We start from the raw sequence: 24,925 nt of genomic DNA on the forward strand, positions 1-24,925 counted from the left end.
AACATATCAACTTAATTCTATGCCATTCTACTATTTTGAATGGTAAAAGCTAGCTGTTAGCATTAGAAAAAAAAAGAACTATGAAGAAAGTAAGCAGTTAGCTAAATCATTGAAAAGGAAAAAAGCAATCAAGTCATCTATTTGGAATGATAAGACAATAGTTTATCAGGATGTTTCAATCTTCACTTAATTTGCTCATCATTAAAGAATTATGAATTTTTTTGCCCAAAGTTGGACATTTTTTACAAATATTGGAATTTTTTAGGTTGGGAGTAGAAATAAGATATCCAACATAATCCTTTTACTTAAAAATGTCACTCTCTCTTACATTTTGAAGTTATTGTTGTCAGCTCCAAACTACATGATTGTTCTTATTTATTCGATGTCAATGTTTTTCCTCTTATATTGGTTCTTTCCTCAATAGATTTAACTGAATTATTTTTGATGTGATTTTATTCTTCCTAGAGATCCTAAACTCTGTGATTTTAGTGGAAAATCAGCAATACATTATGTGTCACAAATACAAAGTTTTAGGAAACAACAATTACTGGACATTCTAATGAATTCTATGCCAAAACCAGGTAAGTACTTCTATTTTACTTTCAAAATTCCCCTTATTGAAAAGCCTTATTAGAAATCTTTCTTTTTCAATGTGTATTTGAAGAATTCATTTAAAGATATCAAGGCAGGGCACCTGGATGGCTCAGGTGGTTAAGCAACTGCCTTCTGCTCAGGTCATGATCCTGGAGTCCTAGGATGGAGGCCCCTATTGGGCTCCCTGGTCAGCAGGGAGTCTGCTTCTCCCTCTGACCCTCCCCCCTCTCATGCCCTCTCTCTCTCTCTCAAATAAATAAATAAAATCTTTAAAAAAATAAAGATATCAAAAAATAAATAAAAATATCAAGGCAGCAGCAATTTATTGAGCAGTGACTATATACAAGGCCCATGACTAAGTATTCTGGGGGACGCAAAGAAATCTAAGACATAGTCCAAACTCCTGAAAGTATTTAGTTTGGTCAGGGACACATCACGTAAGTCAGGAGAGAAAGAGGTTTTCATGAGCTTGAAAGAGGAGAAGGGACATACCATGGTCCTTAAATGCTAGATAAGATTTGGAAGGAAGAGAGGGACACCTGGGTAGTTCAGTCAGTTGGGCATCCAACTTTTTGTTTCTACTCAGGTCCTGATCTCATGGGCTGTGGGATCGAACCCCACCTCGGCATCCTATCTTGGTGGGAAGTCTGCTTGAAAGATTTTCTCCCCTTTTCCTCTGCTTGTTTGCATTCTATCTCTCTCTCAAAATAAATAAATAAATCCTTAAAAAAAGATTTGGAAGGAAGAGAAAAAGAGACAAGGTTTGATATAGGTAGGGAGAGAGAGTCTGAACAAAGAAATAGAAATAGTCACAGAGAAAAAAGTAAAATGGAAGAAGTTTCATTGAGTAACATGTGACCTTGTAAAAGCTGCTTGACTTTCTTGTCTGACTGAAGCTTTTGGGCTGGGAACAAGGCCATTCCAAGTAAGGTTTCACGATAGAAGTGAAACACAATCTGGTCCTTGAAAAGCGACGGGATCTGATTTTGTAGAGCAGAGGCATCATGATGTAAGTGAGCCTCATTTATCCCAGGGGCAAACAAGACACTAGGAAGTTCGTGTTGGGGAGCAGGAATACATAGTAAGATTAGATACCTAAAGAAACTGGGTCCATTGAAGATCGAGTGAATGCAGATTTTTTTCAATAAAAAGAGTTGCTAAAGAAGTTTAAGCCAGTGAGTGATGAAAGCCATGTTTTAGGAAAATTAAGCTGTTGTTATTGTGTAGAATGGACTTGAAGGAAGAAATTCATGGCAGGGAGCTCTATTAAGAGAGTACAGAAGTGCGTGTGTGGTGACAATGGCCAGAGAAGGGTCCTGGGTTTGGTGTGGGACTGCGCCTGCCAGGTGCTGGGTGCAGTGACCCTAAGAGCTATTGTGGAAGAAAAATTCACAACATTTAGTGATGTGAGCATTTAGTGATGAGACAAAAGTCAGGAGAATTCAATTTGATTCCAAAGTTTCAGCCCAGGGAAGAGGGGGTGGGGGATGAAAAGACAATCAACAAAAGAGAAGACCACTCTTGTTTGGTGAGGATATTGAAGGTAATGAGTTCTAAAGCGCTGCGTTTGTTGGAACCTTGCCTTTCAAGTAGCAATGTTCTGTAGGACAGGGTCGTGGGAGGGGATGAGTTGGTATTGTTTGGGAGTTCACTACAAAAAGGGAATTGTGAGGATCTGCAAGCAGGTAAGATCACTGGAGGATTGCAAAGGGCTGAGCCGAGCAAGTATTCCCACAGTTAGGGAGTGGTGCGCACTTAGGGACCCAAGGGCAGTGAGACAGAGAAGAAGGAACTGGGGAGAGTTGCAAGAAGCAAGGTGTAGGAAAATACCAACTTGGAAAAGAGGTTGCAAAGCAGATGTGGTAAGGAAGTGTGAAGTTTCAGTGATAGGATAGAGGCAGAAGACTGCACGGAGTAAGGAAGGAAAATATGGAGGGTCTGAGTAGAGATAAACCTTGTGCAATTTTGTATCAGTTACAAAATAACTGGAAGAGATCTTGGAAGAGGAAGAGGTTTTTATCAAAGAGCCTGCCCTTATTTGAAAAAGTCATGATAGCAGGAGGGGATGCATAGGAGACCACAGTCCCTCAGTAACTAACTGGGAGTTCACCGTTCGGTGTTCAGAACTCTGACAATTGAATCTGGCTTCAAGTGTTAGACAGAAAATGTGCCTGGTCTTGGCAACTACAGAACAGATATAATTTCCAGCCCATTACTAGGGGTTTCACTTAGCAACTTTGCCTAACTTTTGTTTTTTAAGCAAACAAAAACCCATCCATTCTGTGGACTCTTGTCCTCACACCCTTTCCTGTGATAATTATTGCCTGAAGCCTCATCAGGATCCCAGATCATGATTTTAGGAAGATCTTTGACAAATGGAACTGGTTTTAGAACCAAGAGCTAGATCTTCCTATGAAATTGAGAGAGATGCGTCTTATCAAAACACATTATCCTGTTTCTTTTGGCAGAAAGACATGCTGAATCATTGCTTGACATTTCTCATGATACAAACTCTTCTCCACCCAGTACAATGACAGTTACTACAAACCGAAATATAATCTTGCAAAGCATCAGCAGCGAGGTAAGATGTTTTTTCTTTAAAGAAACTAACAAAAAATGAATAACCTACTCCATCGACAGCTTCATTTGTATTGCTTGAATATTTTGTAACAATCGCACATTACAATTATATTTTTAATGTAATCACAAAGTACTTGAAAGCACATTTAATAAGACAGTGTTTCCGGGGCGCCTGGGTGGCTCAGTGGGTTAAAGCCTCTGCCTTCGGCTCTGGTCACAATCCCAGGATCCTAGGATCCAGCCCTGCCTCAGGCTCAGCAGAGAGCCTGCTTCCTCCTCTCTCTCTCTGCCTGCCTCTCTGCCTACTTGTGATCTCACTCTGTCAAATAAATAAATACATAAATTTAAAAAAAAAAGTAAGACAGTGTTCCACAAGTTTAATCTCAGAGCACTAATTAGCTAGTCAGCTTGGAGTCTTGTGCATTGTGTGTGTGTGTGTGTATACCTAATACCACAGAATTTTGGACCCATATTAAATAATAAAATATAGCTTATGTTTATATGTGTAAATGTGGAAAAAGAGAAGACCATTAATCTGATCATGTCAAATCCATCAGAGGGTACCACAAAGAAGGTGCTTCCTCTTGGCCACAGTCACCACCACACCCCAAAAATCCCCTGCCATGACTCCACAAAAAGTCCCTCACCGTTCAGTAACAGTACTAGTAACAAACAGTGTAATCCATAGAAAACTGTGGACTGATACACCATATATACAATAAACTGGTAACAGTTGTTGCCTACAGGGAGAGAATTGGAGACAAACTTTGCACTGTGTACTCATTTGTACCTTTTCAGTTTTTATGAAAATTAACATAGCCCAGACAGTTAAAAATATTGCTACCCTATATTTTGTTGGTAGGAAAAAATATGGCCACAAATTGTTTATTTTTAAAAGTTGATGAGGGGGATGTCTGGGTGGCTCAGTTGGTTAAGCCTCTGCTTTTAGCTCAGGTCATGATCCCAGGGTACTGAGTTGGAGCCCAGTGTCCTGTTCCCTGCTCATCAGGGAGCCTGCTTCCCTTCTACCCCTGCTGCTCCCCCTGCTTGAGCTCTTTCTCTCTCTCTCTCTCTGTCAAATAAATAGATAAAATCTTTATTTAAAAAAAAAGTTAATGAGGTATGGAGTATAATATTAATAAACAATAATAAGGACTTTTGGAGATGGTGGAGTAAAGACCTTTCAGTCCCTTTCTCCTTTGAAAAATCATCCCAAAACAACAAAGAAAACAAAAACCAAAAATTTAATTTGAAAAAATTTCTTGGGGCGCCTGGGTGCTCAGTTTCTGCTCAGTAAAGTTTCTGCCTACAGTTTAGTCCATGATCCCAGGGTCCTGGGATTGAGCCCCATGTAGGGCTCCCTGCTTAGCGGGGAGTCTGCTTCCCCCTCTTCCTCTGCCCTTCCCCCCAACTTATTCTCTCTCAAATAAATAAATAAAATCTTTAAAAAAAAAAAAAACCAAACAAACCAAACTTTCTTGTTTTGAAATAATTATAGATTTATCGGAACTTATAAAAATAGTACAAAGACATCCTGTGTAAACTTCACCAGTGTCCCCCAATGGGAACTATTATCATAACTATAGCAGATTGTCAAAACTGGGAAGTTGACATCGATGCATTACAATTAGCTAAACTACAGACCTCGCTTGGATTTCACTAGAATTTACATACATTCTTTTTTCTTTCTTTCTCTGGTTTTGTGTGTCTGAGTATACAATTCTGTGACATTTCTTTTTTTTTTTCCTAAGATTTTATTTATTTATTTATTTGTTTTAGAGAGTGAGTCCCCATGCTGAACGGGGAGCCCCACGGGGGCTAATCCCATGACCCCGAGACCATGACTGGAGACAAAACAAAGACTAAGTCACCTAACCAGCCGAATCACCCAGGCACCCCTGGTTCTGTGACGGTTCATCCCCTGAATCACCAGAAACAAAAATTCGAAACTGCCACCACAAGGGTGGCTTCACAGCCATATCCTCTTCCCTTCCCTAACCCTTGGCAGCCACTGATCTGTTCTCCATCTCCATAATTTTGTCATTTTGAGAATGTCATATAAATGGAATTACCATACATAAAAACTTTTCAGATTGGCTTTTTCTACTCAGCATAATGCTCTTGAGATAGACCCAAGTCCTATCAAGTTTTCTTTACATTGCTAAGTAGTATTCTATGGCACAGATATTCACAGTTTACTTAACCATTCACTTGTTGAGAGTCATTTAGGTTGTTTCCAGTTTTGAGCTATTATATATAAAGCAACTATGAGCAATTGTGAATAGATTTCTATATAAATATACATTTCATTTCTCTAGGATACATGTCCAAGAATCCATTTACTGGGTCATATGGTAAATGTCTGTGTAACTTTTTTTATTTTTAAGATTTTATTTATTTATTTGACACAGAAAGAGAGACCACAAGTAGGCAGCGAGGCAGGCAGAAAGCCTGATACAGGGCTGGATCCCAGGATCCTGGAATCATGACCTGAGTTGAAGGCAGAGGCTTAACCCACTGAACCACCCAGGTGCCCTAGCTTCTTAAAAAACTGTCAATTTTCCATGGTGGCTCTATCATTTTATTTATTTATTTGACAGAGAGAGAGAGATCACAAATAGGCCAAAAGGCAGGCAAAGAGAGAGGGGGAAGCAGACTCTCCGCTGAGAAGAGAGCCCAATGCAGGGCTTGATCCCAGGACCCTGAGATCATGACCTGAACCAAAGGCAGAGGTTTATTCCACTGAGCCACCCAGGCACCCCTCTATCATTTTATATTCCCACTAGCAATGAATAAGACGTCCAGATTTTCTGTCCCCTGGCCAGCATTTAGCACTATCAGTATTTTTTATTTTAACCGTCTTAATAGATGTATGGTAGTCTCTCATTGTGGTTTTAATTTGCACTTCCCTAATGACTGACGTTGAACATTTTTTCATGGGTTTACTATTCCCCATTAGCATAAATTGTTCAGACTTTGTTAAGTTTTCTGATTGGTTTGTTTTCTTACCGTTGGGTTTAGAGAATTCCTTATGTATTCTGGATATGTGATTTGCAAGTATTTTCTACTAGTCAATAGGAAGAACTGGATTGTTATTTTCATCTCTGTAACTTGGCTTTCATCAAACAGAAGTTTTTTTGTATTTATTTATTTAAGATTTTATTTATTTATGTGACAGAGACACAGTAAGAGAGGGAACACAGGCAGGGGGGGTGGGAGAGGGAGAAGCAGGGGGGAAGCAGGTTTCCCACTGAGCAGGGAGCTGGACACTGGGCTTAATCCCAGGACCCTGGGATCATGAACTGAGCTGAAGGCAGACGCTTAACAACAGAGCCACCCAGGCGCCCCGAAAAGTTTCTCATTTTGATGAAAATCAATTCATCTATTTTTTATGGGTCTTAATTCTCATGTTATATCTAAGAATTATTTTACTTGATCTGGGTCCTGGTTACACAAATGTGTTCAGTTTATAAAAATTTACGAATCTATACACGTTTCTGAATGTTTGCTACACTTAAATTGAAGGTAATGGCAAGGGGAGGCATATGCTTTCAAATACCTGAGAAAAGAATTGTTCCCAGCCTCGGATTCTATATCCAGACAAACTATCAATCAAGAATTGAATAAAGACATTTTTCAGACATACTTAACACTCAAGCATTTTACTTCTCAAGTACCTTTTAAGGAAGCTACTATGTGCCCTATTAAATTAAGGGAATAGAGAGGCAGCTGGCTGGCTCAGTCAGTAGAGCATGTGACTCTTGAATTTGGGTTTGTAAGCTCGAGCTCCATGATGGGTGTAGAGATTACCTAAAAAAAAATCTTAGCGGTGCCTGCGTGGCTCAGTGGGTTAAAACCTCTGCCTTTCGCTCGGGTCATGCTCCCAGGGTCCTGGGATCCAGCCCCACATCGGGCTCTCTGCTCGGCAGGAAGCCTGCTTCCTCCTCTCTCTCTCTCTGCCTACTTGTCATCTCTGTCTGTCAAATAAATAAATAAAATCTTTTTAAAAATCTTTAAAAAAAATTAAGGGAATAGATAAAAATAAAGAAGGAAAATTGGACCATGATGCAGGGGATCTGGACTCTAACACAAGAGATAGAGAATCATTGGTATTACGGAGAAGGCAAGTTCCAAGGTGTCAGCCATGTATCAAGTCTAGGGAACAAAGAGCTGAAATAATTTGGGGTGGAGGAGGGGAGAAGAGCAGGATAATGGGGATTTCCAGGAAAGCAATGGAACTAATATATTATCTCCTATATTTAACCAAGTGGAGAAATCACTGGAGGTTGGGAAGATTTAGGGATTAAAAAATATAAGAAAATGAGTAAAACAAAACAAATAAAAATGGGGGTATAAGAATATGATACTGTCTACGTAATAAAAAGTCAGTAGGTAGTATTTCATTTTGATGACTCAGGAGATAGCAGGACTATTGTATCACCTAGAGATATGGAAGAAAATATCAAAAGAAACAATTAAAAGGTTGGAAGTGGTTACCTTAGAGGCAAAGGGTGGGGAAGGACACTGATGACCTTTACTTAAAAGTTTTTACCGGGACCCCTGGGTGGCGCAGTTGGTTAAACGACTGCCTCCGGCTCAGGGCGTGATCCTGGAGTCCCGGGATCGAGTCCCACATCAGGCTCCCAGCTCCATGGGGAGTCTGCTTCTCCCTCTGACCTTCTCCTCGCTCATTCTCTCTCTCACTGTCTCTCTCTCTCAAATAAATAAAATAAAATCTTAAAAAAAAAAAATAAAAGTTTTTACCATTATTTGACTTTTTAAAAACATGTAAGTTGGACACACATTGAAATTAATTTAAAATTAAAATATAGAGATGGTTGGGGGCATCTGGCTGGCTCAGTTGGTTGGAGGATGCAACTCTTGATCTCCAGTTGTGAGTTCGAGCCCCACATCAGTTGTAGAGATTACTTAAAAACAAAATCTTTAGGGGTGCATGGCTGGCTCAGTTGGTTAAGTATCTGCTTTTGGCTCAGGTCATGGTCCTGGAATCAACCCCCACATCGGGCTCCCTGCTCAGGAGGGAGTCTGCTTCTCCCTCTCCCTTTGCTCCTTCCACGGCTTGTGCTCTCTCTCTGTCACTCAAATAAAGTCTTTTTTTTTTTTTAAGATTTTATTTATTTATTTGACAGAGAGAGATCACAAGCAAGCAGAGAGGCAGGCAGAGAGAGGAAGAAGCAGGCTCCCTGCTGAGCAGAGAGTCCGATGTGGGGCTCCATCCCAGGACCCTGAGATCATGACCTGAGCCGAAGGCAGCGGCTTAACCCACTGAGCCACCCAGGCGCCCCTCAAATAAAGTCTTAAAAAAATAAAATATTTAAAAATATATGTATAGAAATGGTTAAATCAGGACTCCTTTGGGGCATAGGATGGGATGAGGTAGAATGGAAATGTGTATTTTAATACTATTATTACTATTTTTTAATATTAAAAAACAGTGTAAGAGTGTCTGGCTGACTCAGTTGGTAGAGCATGTGACCTGATCTTGGGGTTGTGAGTTCAAGTCCCACAATGGATGTACTTAAAATCCTTAAAAAATAAAAAAAAAAAAAACCAGCTTATTTAATACTATTTGAGTATTTTCCTTTGTGAATTTATAATTTTTTAAAGCAGGTTAAAAAACAAAAACCAAACCAGAGTTGCTCTGATACACTGGTTCTCCACAGGGGGGCGATCTTGCCCTCCTGCCAGGGGGCATCTGACTGCATTTGGAGACATTTTTTATGTCACAACTGGGTGGAGGGGCAACTGGCATCTAGTGTGGGTAGAGCTGAAGGATTCTGCTAAACATCCTAGAGGGCACAGAATCATGCCCACAATGGCAAGTTATCCAGTCCCAATGTCAGTAGGGGTGAGGCTGAGCAACCCTGCAAGGAGCACATTTTGTCACAACGTTGAAGGTTGTCTTGGTTTTGGTTACTAACATTACATAGTAATTGAAATAAAATACCTAGAGAATAATCTTGAAAGTAACAGTCATGCATTAGAAATTGGTAAACAGGGGCGCCTGGGTGGCTCAGTGGATTAAGCCGCTGCCTTCGGCTCAGGTCATGATCTCAGTGTCCTGGGATCGAGCCCCGCATCGGGCTCTTTGCTTGGCGGGAGCCTGCTTCTCTCTCTCTCTGCCTGACTCTCAGCCTGCTTGTGATCTCTCTCTGTCAAATAAATAAATAAAATATTAAAAAAAAAAAAAAAGAAATTGGTAAACAAAAACACATTTGCTTTTCAATTTTTATGGTATGTTTAAGCAATTTTCTTTTGTAAAAGAACTAAACATCCCTTTACAGTAGTACATTTTTTTCCATGCAACTTAAAAACACTTATTGAGCCTTCACTCCATATTTTTCTTATTATGCTTGAAATAACTTTGAAATCATTTCTGAGGGAGAAACAGACTCTGACTATTGAACTTGCCTTTTTCTCTTGTGCTTTCTCTAGGGTTTAAATCATAAAACCCAAGGTCATCCTTCACTTCTTTTCTTTGAATGAAAGCTTGGTTTTCTTTTTCGCTGTCTGCAATAGGTTTTTCTCATTTACGAAAATAGGCAGCTGCCTTACTTGTAGGATTGCCCCCTGTGAGACTTTACAGCCTCTCCCAATCCCCTTTCATCTAAGGAGAATCTTCCTTTCCAACTTAATTACATATGTTTCTTCTGCCTCTTTTCTCTTCTGTATGTTTGGGATTCCGTTGTTTGAGATTCGAATGCTATACTAGTCTATTGTTTTCTAGTCTATTGTTATCTCCTGCACCATTGTCAGTGGTTTATGAAATCCATTTATGCTGGGGTTCTAATATTTTCTCTCCTTCACTCATGACTGAGTGTCATTATTTCAATTGTCCTCCTTGGGGCACCCAGGTACATCTTAAAGTCTTTCATATTTATCATTCTAAAGGAAATTAGAAAATCTGGAGCTGTTTCTGTTTTAGAGTCTTCATTTCCATGATGACCTTCAAAGTATATGTTATTCTTTTTTTTTTAAAGATTTTATTTATTTATTCAACAGAGAGAGAGATCACAAGTAGGAGGAAGCAGGCTCCCTGCTGAGCAGAGAGCCCGATGCGGGACTCGATCCCAGGACCCTGAGATCATGACCCGAGCCGAAGGCAGCGGCTTAACCCACTGAGCCACCCAGGCGCCCAAAGTATATGTTATTCTTTACATCCTTTTTGTGTATGTGTGATGCTTATGGTTTTTCAGTTTATTCTATGGAAGAAATTGTCATCAGATACTTACAGGTGTCACATATCTTTTTTTTTTCCCCGTGCAAAACTTACAAATTGGGTTTTAGTATTCTTGTCTCTTAATTTTGCTTACTGTTATTGATTCTTTTCTTTCTGGTCCTTTCCCCCCCCCCCTTAAGATTTTATTTATTTATTTGAGAGAGAAAGAGCATGAGCAGAGAGGAGGGGCAGGAGGAGAAGGACAAGCAGACTCCCTGCTTATCAGGGAGCCTGACAGTCCTCTATCCCAGGACTCTGGGATCATGACCTGAGCTAAAGGCAGACACTTGGCCTACTGAGCCACTCAGGCATCTTCTGGTTCTTTTTTTTTTTTTTTTTAAGATTTTATTTATTTATTTGGCAGACAGAGATCACAAGTAGGCAGAGAGGCAGGCACAGAGAGAGGAGGAAGCAGGCTTCCCACTGAGCAGAGAGCCCTGTGCGGGGCTCAATCCCAGGACCCTGGGATCATGACCTGAGCCAAAGGCAGAGGCTTCAACTCACTGAGCCACCCAGGCGCTCCCTCTTCTGGTTCTTTTTGAGATTCTTTTTTTTCTTTTTTTTAATATTTTATTTATTTATTTGACAGAGAGATATCACAAGTAGGCAGAGAGGCAGGCAGAGAGAGAGAGAGAGGAGGAAGCAGGCTCCCTGCTGAGCAGAGAGCCTGGTGCAGGACTCGATTCCAGGATCCTGAGATCATGACCTGAGCCGAAGGCAGCGGCTTAACCCACTGAGCCACCCAGGCGCCCTGAGATTCTTTATTTTAGGCGTTTCATGATAGCATGAAAGCAGAAGTTAGTTAAGGGCTCTGGAACCAGACTTCAGAGTCTTAGTGTGATTCCAGCTCTACCACTAGCTAGCTACATAACTTTGGTTAACCTCTCTGGGCCTGTGTGTAAAAAGAAAACAACAGTTCTTACCTTTAGAATTAGTGTGAGAATTAAATGGTTAATATGTGTAAGTTTAAGTTGCATAGAGGCGTGTCTGACACTATGTATGTAAATGCTAGTCATCATCATGGGTTTTTGTAGGTAGGTGTGCACACACTCTGCATCTTTCAGATTTTCCAAAAGGACCAGCTCATAAATGAACTGAGCAGTAGAGACTGATCACAGCTCATTAATAACAGACAGCTGATGTGAAGACCAATTGTATATTAAGACTTCCATATGAAGGCTGCTATTATCCAAAGCTTAACATAAAAATTTCATTGTGTCACTGTAATTATATGAAATCATAGAAATCTATTTCGAGGTCTCATAGAGTGTTCCAGACTAAGGATCCAAACAAAAACTATATATATATATATATATACACACACACATATATTTTTTATATATGTATTTATATAGGTGTGTATATATTTGTATTTATGTTAAATATATTGAATATTTACATTTATATTTATATTATTATATATAAATATATTATTTATTTATAGTAAATATATAAAATAAATATAAAAATAAATATATAAATATATAAAATATATATTATATAAAAACATATATCTATTTTATAAATATATAATATATTTATATATTAATGTTATAAAATATATAATATTATAATATATAATATATATAGTATATATAAAATATATTATATATATTCTATATATACTATATATATTATATATATAAAATATATATTTTATTATATTATATATAATAAAATATATATTATATAAAAACATATATCTATTTTATAAATATATAATATATTTATATATTAATGTTATAAAATATATAATATTATAATATATAATATATATTTTATATGTGTATATATTAATATAATAATATTTAATAATACTAAATTTTATTTATTATTTATTTATTAAATAATAAATAATATTCTTATTTAGTAATATTTATATAATAAATATATATTTATATGTATTTTTATATATTTTTATATTATATATAATATAAATTTATATATTATTTATATAATATAAATTTATATATAATATAAAATTACAGGCGCCCCTGTAAACTTTTTTACTAATCAAAGTGTGCACATTCAAAGAACAATAAGATGAGCAATTTCATGTATTATATCCCTAAAAATGAAAAGTGATAATTTTGCTAAGGGAGCAGATGTAGCAAAACACCCTCATGCATTGCTGGTAGAGTGTAAGTAGTAAGTGCAAACTTCTAAAGTAATGGGTAAGGAGGCTCAGTGGGTGGCTCAGATGGTTGAGCATCTGCCTTTGGCTCAGGTCACGATCCCAGGGTCCTGGAATTGAGTCCCACATCGGGTTCCTTGCTCAGCAGGGAACCTGCTTCTGCTTCTCTCTCTTTCTTTCAAATAAATAAATAAAATCTTTTTAAAAAATTAAATAAAAATAAAGTAATGTGTGTAAAACAACTTAAAAATGCTCATACTCTTTGGATCAATAATTCCATATCTAGGGGCGCCTGGGTGGCTCAGTGGGTTAAGCCGTTGCCTTCGGCTCAGGTCATGATCTCAGGGTCGTGGGATCGAGTCCCGCATCGGGCTCTCTGCTCAGCAGGGAGCCTGCTTCCCTCTCTCTCTCTCTGCCTGCCTCTCCATCTACTTGTGATTTCTCTCTGTCAAATAAATAAATAAAATCTTTTTTTAAAAAAATTCCATATCTAGAAATTTACTCTAAAGAAATAATACAGAGGTGCCTGGGTGGCTCAGTGGGTTAAGCTTCTGCCTTCAGCTCAGGTCATGATTTCAGGGTCCTGGGATCGAGCCCTGCATTGGGATCTCTGCTCAGCAGGGAGCCTGCTTCCCTTCCTCTCTCTCTGCCTGCCTCTCTGCCTACTTGTGGTCTCTGTCTGTCAAATAAATAAAATCTTAAAAAAAAAAAAAAGAAAGAATACAAAATTGCGGTATTCATTGCAAGGATGTTCACAGCATAATGTGTAATACTGAAGAATTAAGAACTGCCTAATAAACATTATGGGCTTCTATTGTAAGACTCACGGGTTTAACTAAACATTGTTATGATAGATATTTGTTGAAGGAAAGAATTTACAATTACATTAAAATAATGTTTACTTAATAAATTGCTATGTAATTTGTACTTGTCTTCAGTGAAAAACCTGGATAAAACCATGTATGATGCAACTATATATATTTTTTGGATGCAACTATATTTTTAAATACTTTGGATAAAGACTAAGGAAATATAATTTCTATGTTAACAGAATTTGCATTTCATTTGTAGGATAATAGGAGATTTTTTTTCTACTGCATTAAAATTTTTTTTTTTTTTTGTATTTCTATATATTCTAAAAAGAGTTCCCCACTCCCCCTTTGTAAATTAATGGGATGGAGAAGAAATGTGCCCCATAGTGGTAGAATTTTTGAAATGCAGAGAAGAGCAAGCCGTGAAATTCACAGCAGCCTAGTATCAGGGTGACCCAGCCCAGGTCTCCTATTTGCCAGTGACAACCGGGGTGGTCTGAGACAGGGTACCTAACCCTTGCCAGGCGATAGGAAATGCTTTAAAAAGCAAGTCCTGCTGCGTAATACGTATGACTATGAAGTTATTATGATTGACTACCTAAAACATTTTAATGCAGTGTAAATGAAGGATTTTACTTTTAGTATTTTCTGTGATAATTAAAATGAACAAAGTGGAAAAGATTCCCAAACTCAACTGGTTATGAATGAATGACATATCAGAGTCTTTGTGATGGACCACAAAGGCTTGCCCACCTGTGTGACAGGCATCTGCGCTTAGGGCAAAGACTTTATATCCACCAGTTCCCTTAAATAGGTTGCTCACGCAGATAAGAGAAGCCAGAGAGCTCATTGTAACTTCCGGGTTATGAGGGGTATTTTAACAACCTCTTGCCTCGATCACTGTTACAGACTTTAAATAGGGGAAAATCACTGGACGCAACAACTTCTAAGGAAGGAACCTATCGACAACAATGAATTCTAATAAGAAAACACTTCTCATTTGGAGAGTTAGGGATTACTTTTCATAAATCAAGTTGGTTTTCAACCATGGTTCTTAGCATAATGATTGCTTTCTACATGGTAGAAAGGAAGTTTTTCCTTCCTTGAGAGGTTGCATGCCATGATTAGATCAGAAAGCTGTCATAGTGAAAACTTTAATCAGCTTTGCTGTCTCCTTTCAGTCTAGAGTTATATCTGCAGCTTCCATATGGGGCAGGGATTTCCATCCTTGCCAACTGTAAATGATGCCCCTGGGAGGCGTTATGGAAAAAAATCATGTTCCTTTGGGGTTGTTCACTACTGTGGCCAAAGGATTCTTTCCAGTTACCCGCCCAGATAGAATTTGTGGCAGCTTAGCAGCCTGGATGCTGACATGATAAAAAGTATAAGATATTGAATTTCTATGTGTCTATGTGATTTCAGCTTTGATCTTCATTTTCGATTATGCACTTAATCTTGTCCATGGGACTGTCTGAGCTTGGTGCTCAGGAGGAGATACTTTTCCCATTATTTCAGTCTTAAATACTTTCTCCAACTTAAAAGGAATCCACCGTGTGTAACTTAGAAAATCACTATTCATTTTGTCTTAGAAAATCACTATTAGAAAAATCACAATTCTTTTTTTTTTAAAAAGATTTTATTTATTTATGTGACAGGCAGAGATCACTAGTAGGCAGAGAGGCAGGCAGAGATGGGGGAAGCAGGCTCCCTGTGAGCAGAAAGCCCAATGCAGGGCTTGATCCCAGGATCCTGGGACCACTGCCTGAGCCAAAGGCAGAGGCTTTAACCTACTGAGCCACCCAGGCACCCCAAAAAATTACTATTCATTCTGTCAACAAAGTAGTACATTGAATAATTGAGTTGCTATTTCATGATATTGCAGGATTTTGACCAAGATGAGGACTGTAGTCATTCCATATTGGTTACTGAAGGAGGAGATCCAAGTGGTGATGGACAAGATTGGCAATCCGGGACAGAAGGTATCTGGGCTATTATTTGTGTTATTGTATACACTGATTATTTGGACTCCACTCTCCTCCCACCCCGCCACCCCAATTTCAGTAGTCTTGGTAGAGAACTTTGAAAACACAGAAAATCTCAAAGGTCAAGAAAACCCACTCACAGTCCTATCCTTTGATCTTTATCTCAATCAGAGTCTTGGCCACTTGCCAGCTAAAATGGCCATCTCTCTTATGTCTCTCTCATGATTCACCTCACTCCAGCTCAGCTGGCCATCCTCCCCCGCTTTCCTTTTTGTCCGATAACATCTTTCTCCCCATTTCTTTCCTCTCAGAATCTTCCATCAGCTCCAGGGATCTGTTCTCTTCCAGAAACAAGCATTTCTCCATCAGCTGTTATCCCAGGGCTTCTCTCTTCCGAAAAAGATGGGGAACTGAACAAGGCACTAAAGCCCCAAGTCTCAGTCTTTTATTCCATGAGGACATACATCTGGAATTTTCCAGAACAACACCCATTCCAAATATGTTATCCTGTCATATCCATGAATGCCTTTGCATTTAACAGACCACAAGGTATTTGCAGATTCTCACTTCAGAAAATGGTCTTCACAAAGATCACAATGATCTACTCACCTATAAATTTCTTAAATTAAATGTTTATTCACACTGCTCCAGTTTCTCTTCGGCAATTTTCTGGCTTCCATTTCTAACTCTGCAGGGAAGCTGTCCTCTTTGATTATTTTCTCTGCAACCCGGTGAACCTCCTCAAACACCGCAGTGCCGGGCCCAACCACTCTCTCCTTTGGCCCCTTATGCGATGCTGCCCTCTCCTGCCGAGCTCCTGTCTCTCTCAAACTCACTTGGAATCTCCTTTGTCCAGGCTTAGGGGGGAGAATAACTAAATAATTAAAATTTTAAAAACCTTCCAAACACCCCTTGTGGTCTGACTTTGACTTTTGAACACTCCAAAGCAGAGTTCTCAGAACAGTTGTATCCCAAATACCCTCCAAGAAATTAAATAATTTGTTTATTCTACTCTATTTGGAGATGACTTGCCATTTAAGGTGCAATTAATTCTTTTAAAATAATTTATAATGGGGATGCCTGGGTGGCGCAGTTGGTTGAACAACTGCCTCCGGCTCAGGGCGTGATCCTGGAGTCCCGGGATCGAGTCCCACATCAGGCTCCCAGCTCCATGGGGAGTCTGCTTCGCTCTCTGACCTTCTCCTCGCTCATTCTCTCTCTCACTGTCTCTCTCTCTCTCAAATAAATAAAATAAAATCTTTAAAAAAAAATAATTTATAATGTCAGGGGAACTGCATGGCTCGGTTAGTTAAGCTTCTGGCTTCAGCTCAGATCATGATCTCAGGGTCCTGGGATGGAGCCCTGCATTGGGCTCCCTGCTCAGCAGGAAGCCTGTTTCTCCTTCTGCCTTCCACCTCGACCCCCACTCCTTGTACTCGCTCTTTTGCTCACACTTTCTCTTTCTCAAATAAATAAATAAAATCTTTTAAAAGTTTATAATTTTTTTATAAATTTAAAATATGAAAAATTTTCGTAGAGGAGTCATAGCACATATGTAACACCTCCACTAAGCTCTTGCTTAAAATTTTGCTTGAAATTTCTCAAATTTGAAAGAAGCGATTATGTTTCTGGTATATTTTCTTCTCATAGTTATTAGTCTTTAGTAGTTACTCTTTCAAGTCACAAGTGTGAAACAAAAACGTGTGGAGCACTAGTGTGCGTTGTATTCATCTTAAGTATCAATAAATCTCTTTAACTCCCATTGACATATTTTTAACATACTTGAAGTTGTTGATGTTTAAGTGCTTGCACACTTTATACAGACTTTTGTATATGCCATGTGAGTTTCTATCCTGTTGTAGATACATACATTTAATCATTTAGTTTATCTTTTTGTTCACTGTATTCTATTCAAAAGGGAGTATGACCAAAATATATATAAACTCTATAATGTTTAGATCACACCCATAGACTTTAACAGCTAAATATTCCTGCAGCTTGCATTAGCTTAATTATAGGCTTTTATAGAAGGTAATTTATAAAGTACAATTTATGCCACCCCTAAAAAATTCCTCATCTTGGGCACCTGGGTGGCTCAGTTGGTTGAGCAACTGCCTTCGGCTCAGGTCATGATCCCGGGATTCTGGGTTCAAGTCCCACGTTGGGCTTTCCCTGCTCTGTGGGGAGCCTGCTTCTCCTTCTCCCTCTGCCTGCCACAACCCCTGCTTGTGCTCTCTCTCTGTCAAATAAATAAATAAAATCTTAAAAAAAAAAAACCCTCATCTTTTTCCTTAGTATAAAAAATCTTCTTGCATTCATCAATCAGCTATGTTCCTAGAACAATTATCAGATGCAAACCTCAAAGACTACCTTGAACATGTAAAATTCCTCTCTTCATAAATGGAATAAGAATCTATTTCCTAAAAGTACTGTGCTTGAAAATTTTTAATGCACTGTATCCATCAGGATTCTTGTTACAGAAAACAAAATTTAATTGAGTTAGAAATGAAGGAAGTTAAAAAAAAAATTAGAAAACTCACAGACCATTGAAAAGCCAAAGGAGAAGAACAGACTCTAGGTTCGATTGTCAGGAAGAATTCTGGTAATCACATCTCAAAGCCGGCTGCTCACCCCCATATTACGCTGCTCTGCCCTAACAAGGAAGTTGCTCACTTATCAAGCTTGGAAACTCATCCACCTGCAGACAAGAACACCAGCAAAAACGATGACTGCATCTGACCTTTTTCATGTAACTCATGAAAAGACTCTGTCTCTCTGGTTGGCTTTCTGAACTCAAGTGGCAAAGGAGACTGGAAAATATAGTTTAAAAAAAAAAATCCATGTTGAGATTCACGGTTTAGGAAATTATAAAAGTGTGGAAAGGGTGTCAAAATATTTTGAACTTTGATGTCCATCAATTTAAACAGAACCAGTAGAAAACACAGGAAAGGAAGACAGTTCTGGAGACAATAATGTTTCATCACTGAGTGAATTAGACTGGGCCATTTTTCAGTTTTCATTTTAATAATGGCTGAACTTTAGCAAATTAAGGATCATTTTCCCACTTTGAATATCATTTTCACATCTTCTGCAAAATTGTTTCTGGCTATATTTAAACGTTGCCTTAGTTTCTCTCTACTGTAACCTTTTTCTGGTAGGCTTACTTTACCTCTTCTTAAGTGGAAGGGCACACTCAGGAGCAAGGGTTCTACTTCTACATGTAAAACTGCATCATCTTTTCTGGCCCACTGGGTAGGTTCAGAGGTTCCCACAACCATTCGCACTATTAGAGAGACAAAATGGGGGAACATCTGTATGTTCCCAGCTGATTTCAGAGTCAGCATGTTCTATAATCCCCCCCGCCCCAATTTAGGACCAACAATTAGGATAGGGCCATTAGTTTTTAACAATTTCCACAAAGACAGTCACACAGGTATTCCTTACATTTGAATTCCAAGCCTCTCATTTTGTGCTGATATATAGTGTGGTGGTTAGGCTCTTTGAAAAAATTTTAAGGGGCACCTGGGTGGCTCAGTGGGTTAAGCCGCTGCCTTCGGCTCAGGTCATGATCTCAGGGTCGTGGGATCGAGTCCCGCATCGGGCTCTCTGCTCAGCAGGGAGCCTGCTTCCCTCTCTCTCTCTCTGCCTGCCTCTCCATCTACTTGTGATTTCTCTCTGTCAAATAAATAAATAAAATCTTAAAAAAAAAAAAAACTTTAAAAGAAAAAAAAAAAAGAAAAAATTTTAAGAATATATCGACCATTCCAGGGAAGCCTCATTTTTAGACATGTGCTCCTTGCTATTTATTAGAAAACCTGCAGTCATGTCGTCATATTGGGAAAACATCAGGAAAACAAAAGGTAGATTATTCAGGAACATTCCCGAAGTCACCCACAAAGAGCAGAGGTGGTCCAGATCTGTCTGATTCATACCCCTCTTTGATCTTCTCTCCTCTGCTTCCTTCCTAGCATTCTATCAGTGGGGCTGATTAAAACCATAGCTCTTCTAGGCCTAGGGAGACTCACTAAACGGCTCTAAGAAACACAGAGATAGGACTGAAGACTGGGACAAGCACCGGGTTGTTCTAGAAGGATACATCTCTATGTTCCTGCAACAACATTTGTATACTTTTATCACAGTGTTTAACATGATACACTCTGTTCTTTTTATTTGCTGTCTTTACTAAGGCCACAGTGATACCTTGTTTATTTCTATATCTTGTACCTTGTTATTTCTGTATCTTCAGCACAAAGGGTTAGGCTTGGCATATACTTAATAAAAGTATATGCATACCTGACCAAACCTTAAAGTAGCATGATTCACACTAGTTTTTAAATGTAAATTTAATAGGTTATATTGTAAGCACCATTGATTCTACAAGTTGGAACTTTCTGTCTTAAGGGTTATACTGGAAATCATTCCATGGAATCAGATAGGAGTTGATCAAAATTCACATAAAAGCAAGTTACTAGGGGGCCACGTAAATGATCTCATTGAAAGTTCCCAGTGGTTGTGTGAAGTAGGTGTCATTAGTTGTACATTACAGAATGAGGTCTTGTTTGCTCCATCCAGGGAGAAAGCATTGCTCATCATAAATCTTTATTTCATACCTGGAAAGTTTTGTTATGCACTTTTTTTTTTGTTGTTCATGTATCTGTCATTTAGATGTCTTCTTTGGAGAAACATTTGTTCATGTCTTCTGCCCATTTTTGAATTGGATTATTTGCTTTTCGGAGTTGAGTTATATAAGTTCTTTATATATTGGATACTAACACTTTATCAGATATGTCATTTGAAAAGGACTTCTCTCATTCACTAGGTTGTCTTTTAGTTTTGCTGATTGTTTCCTTTGCTGTGCAGGCTTTTTGTTTTGGTGTACTCCCAATAGTTTATTTTTGCTTCTGTTTCTTTGCCTCAAGAGATATATCTAGAAAAATGTTGCAATGGCTAATGTCAGAGATATTACCAACTGTGCTCCCTTCTACATTTTTTATGGTTTCAGGTTTCACATTTAGGTCTTTCATCCATTTTGAGTTTATTGTTGTGTGTGGTGTAAGAAAGTTGTCCTGTTTCATTCTTTTGCACATAGCTGTCGAGTTTTCCCAACACCATTTGTTGAAGAGACAACATTGCACATTCTTGCTTCCTTCGTCATAGATTAATTGACCATAGAGTTGTAGGTTGATTTCTGGGCTTTCTATTCTATTCCACATTCTTTAATTATTAAAAACATTAGCTAAATAACCAGAAATAAAATACTCAGTTCCCAGATGTCACTGGCATTCATTACTTTCTTCTTTTTATCATCATCATGTGTTTCTACAGGTGTTGAGATTATTGTTACTTTTCCAAGAGATATCAGTTATCTCCAAGAAGTGAGCAAAGAAGATTTTCAAGAAAACAAGTAAGGAATTTTCTTTGAAAGTTTAGGCTGAAATTTAAGTACAAAGGGATACTTGTGTGGTAACCTACATTTTTAGTAATTCACCCTCCAAAAAACACTCTAAAGCAGGGGTTGTAGTAAATATTATTGTGGCAGGAGCTGGATAATACACATTTTAGGCTTTATGGGTTATGTGGCTTCTGTTGCAATGATTCGGCTCTGCAGTAGTGGCTCCAAGGCAGTCATAGACAGTATGAAAACAAATGGGAATGGCTGTGATCTGATAAAATTGCAAAAACAGACTGAAGGCTGACGTTGGCTCCTAGGGCAGAGTTTGCTGACCCTACAGCAGTGCTACTTAATATGTGATTCTGTGGTCCTTCTATTACCAGTCCGTGATGAAGTCAGGACAGAACGTGAAAATGTAAACACTTAAAAAGTTGTATTCCAATGTGACCAGGTAATTTTAGGTTCACTGATCTGATAATGAAAAAACTGGGTTTTGTTTTCATGGTTTTGATTTTTGTTTTATTCTTATAATAATTCACTTTTATTATAAAATGACACAAAAGTGTCATTCCACAAGGGTTTGGAAAGTTTAAAAACTGTTCCTTTCCCAAAGATAGTTTGAGAAGTCCTGAGCCAGCTAATGCCTTTGGGAGAAGGAAAAGAGTGCATCCCTTATGTCTGCACTTGCCCCCTCTGATTTCTCTGCCCAGGGAAATAGGGAGGCAGATGATGTGGGGCGTGAGTCAGAGGGTGGAGAGGTCTTGTCCTTTCAAGAGTACATTCAGCAGCACCACTTGGAAATAGTTCTCCAACTTTCTGGTGATATCAGGCTAGACTGAGAAGTGGAGATCCAGAAAACACAGGGAGTAAGTTTTGAATGAAACTCTGTCCTCCTCCCTTTTAGTCAGATAGCCCCAGTGCATGGAGAATGGGCACGAGCACATGCTGTTTCTCTCCCAAATGACATGGTGGACTTCCCGAACAAGACGCTGACCATGGGACCTTTACTTTTGAAGAAAGAGGAAGGTTCCAAGGAACTCTGTGATGAGAATGTGGGTCTTTTGTTGCCAAGACCTTGCTTAGAACCAAATGTCTCCATGTCTGTAGTCAGAGAAGATGTTCCTCACTTTCTGAAGGGGCAGCAAAGAAAATCTGAAGGTGAGTTCATTTAATTACAGTGACCCCCTTATTCTTCTGCCAATAAATTATCTATCTATCTATCTATCTATCTATCATCTTTTTCTTGAATGTTTGAAAAATCTTTACTGTGAACTCGTATTTAGTTGATGTTTACCTGTGGGAATTTGGGGGCTTACACGGAAGACACCTTCCTCCGGGATTTGAGTTTGCCACTCTTTCTAGCCCAAGACTTATTTACCAGATAGCAGCCCTGGTGCCAGCATTTTCCCTTACGGCAATGCTGTCTTTGGTATTTGCTCACCACTGTCGTAAACCAATTGGCTTAAACCTCCGGGGACAAACCTATAGTCCAACACGTGCATTTACTGGCTTACTGCAATAAAAGAAATCGCAGAGCAGAGAAGCTGTCAGGGCAGGATTTTCAGTAGGGCGCATTTCCAGTAGCTTCCTGAGAAGAGGTGCATAAAGTATACCATGATGGTTTTTCATTGTCTCCGTTTCTTTTGAACTCTGTTCTTTCCATTTGTTTTGGTCTCTGTATTTTCACATCAGAGGCTTTCCTCACACGTCCATTGTTCCTTGGCTTGGCTATCTATTTGTGTTTCTTGGGACTAAAAAGTGCTGTGTGCTCCAGGGAGCAAGTTGAATGGGCAGAGAAAGACCTAGATGGTTGAGTGAGGGATTCCCCAAGTGTCAGTGTGCACAGATAGGCTTTTCTCTTGGCCACTTTTTCCTAGATACGGAAAACCCAAGCCCCAGACTGGATTGAAGGTGGCTCAGTGGGTTGGGCCGCTGCCTTCGGCTCGGGTCATGATCTCGGGGTCCTGGGATCGAGTCCCGCGTCGGGCTCTCTGCTCAGCGGGGAGCCTGCTTCCTCCTCTCTCTGCCTGCCTCTCTGCCTACTTGTGATCTCTCTCTGTCAAATAAATAAATAAAATCTTTAAAAAAAAAAAAAAAAAAAAGAAAGTCTCGGGACGCCTGGGTGGCTCAGTTGGTTAAGCAGCTGCCTTCGGCTCAGGTCATGATCCCAGCGTCCTGGGATCGAGTCCCACATCCGGCTCCTTGCTCGGCAGGGAGCCTGCTTCTCCCTCTGCCTCTGCCTGCCTCTCTGTCTGCCTGTGCTCGCTCTCTCTCCCTCTGACAAATAAATAAAGAAAATCTTTAAAAAAAAATCTTTAAAAAAAAAAAAAAAAAAAGAAAGTCTCTCAGTTTGCCGGCTTTCCCTTAATCCTTTTATTTTCACTCCAGCACCTTGCTTCTGCTCTCAGCTATACCTCCCTAGCTCCTTAGTATCTTTGTCCCAAACTCTCCAGAACGTAAACTTCCAGCCATTGCCAGGAACAGAGAAGAGCAGCTCTGGTCGAGTGGGGCAGGACAGGGAAGCTGGAAACCACTTTTTCCCCAGACTTACAAGCAACCCCCCCCTTTTTTTAAAAAAGATTTTATTTATTTATTTGACAGACAGGGATCACAAGTAGGCAGAGACACAGGCAGAGAGGAGGAAGCAGGCCCCCTGCTGAGCAGAGAGCCTGATGTGGGGCTCAATCCCAGGACCCTGAGATCATGACCCGAGCCGAAGGCAGAGGATTAACCCACTGAGCCACCCAGGCACCCCCAAGCAACCCCTTTTTTTCATTGTCACCTTCGGAGGTACCCAGCATCTTCAATTCCGGCTCCTGTCTGGAGTTCTTATTTCTTACTGAGTTCTTCCCCTGCAGTCTGACAGCCAATCAATTCTTATTCATTCATTAAGTTTTCATTATGTAAAGTCTTGTTACTTTCCTCATCTGTTGTTTTGTCCTCTGGACTTTTGTTATTGTTGCTGTTCTTGTTTACTCCTTTTTAATTTCCTTTACTATCATTATGGTGAGGTTTGTGGAATGGAGAAAACCTGGCACATTCGATCTTTTAACTGGAATTCTATAGACATTGTAGAAACGCCTTCAACATTTAATGCCAAAGTACCTACCAGCAAGATCTCACCTCTACAATCTCACCAGAAATGTTTGAGTGTTTTTCTACCTCATGTCGTGCCTTCCCAACACTGAATAACATTTATCCAAATATTTATAATAATGTTAGAAAGGTTTTTTCTTTTTTAAATCAGGAGGTTATACACATGCACCCAATTATACTTTATATTCAGTTGTATTTCTGGTATTAACTTGTAGCATCTTCTCAACAGGGAAACCTCAACCTCCAGAATATGACCTCTCAGAGGGCAAGGATTTTGTCTTGTTGTTGATAACTCTATTGCCATCTGTCAGTCACTTCTCAAGCACTCAATAAATATTTTTTGAAGAAATGCATAAAGAATTGGAAGGTGGTTTTGCTAGCTATGGCTATGAGGAATGCTCAAACCCCTCCTATTTGTATCCTCTTCTTAGGTACCATTTTTCACCCACCGATGTCTTCTTTATCTGTGTTATATCTTAGAGAGGTCTGTTTCTAAGTCAGATTTTAAAATGGCAACCTGTGGGGGCATCTGGGTGGCTCAGTGGGTTAAAGCCTCTGCCTTCGGCTCAGGTCATGATGATGAAGTCCCAGAACCTAGGTCGGGTTCGGTGGGGTGAAGTTCGGATCCCACAGCTAAAGAAAGAATTCTTAAGACGTCTCTGGTGCAAAAAGGTGGTTTATTAGAGCACGGGGACAGGACCCGTGGGCAGGCAGAGATGCGGCTGCCCCGGGTTGTGAGGGATGGCAGGTTATGTACCCTGCAGTTGGGGGAAGGTGAGGGGAAGGGGGGTTTCAATGGAGTTTTCATATGCTAAAGAGGGTCTACGAGGTGCCAGGATGTCAGAGGCCTACCAGAGGCCATGCCCTTGCCTTGCGGCTTGATCAATGTTGTCTTTAGACCAGCTATTAACATTAAGATAGTTGGGAGACTTTTTGGTGGGAATGTCACAATCCTGCTATCAATCAATCGCCTTTGTTAGTGAGATTTAGGACATTTGTAAGCCAAGGGAGACTCCCCTCTAGCAGGATTGTGAGCTCTGCAAGTTAACTATTTGCTTATTGTTCATGGCAGTCAGGGCTGCCTGAGGGATGCTA

The 24,925-nt window shown here is 39.4% G+C and overlaps 1 protein-coding gene across 1 annotated transcript in view; it reads left to right on the forward strand.

Moving 5' to 3' along the window:
• The window catches only part of MAP3K19 (mitogen-activated protein kinase kinase kinase 19), a 58,736-nt gene that overhangs the window by 15,329 nt on the left and 18,482 nt on the right, over nt 1-24,925 (forward strand). The window contains exons 4-8 of the mRNA XM_044240948.1: nt 466-581; nt 3,063-3,175; nt 15,243-15,339; nt 20,668-20,746; nt 21,639-21,892. Coding sequence (XP_044096883.1) covers nt 466-581; nt 3,063-3,175; nt 15,243-15,339; nt 20,668-20,746; nt 21,639-21,892 — 659 coding nt within the window. The remainder of the gene's footprint in view (nt 1-465; nt 582-3,062; nt 3,176-15,242; nt 15,340-20,667; nt 20,747-21,638; nt 21,893-24,925) is intronic.

The sequence above is a fragment of the Neovison vison genome, chromosome 3 (genome assembly GCF_020171115.1).
Source record: "Neovison vison isolate M4711 chromosome 3, ASM_NN_V1, whole genome shotgun sequence".
NCBI lineage: Eukaryota > Metazoa > Chordata > Mammalia > Carnivora > Mustelidae > Neogale > Neogale vison.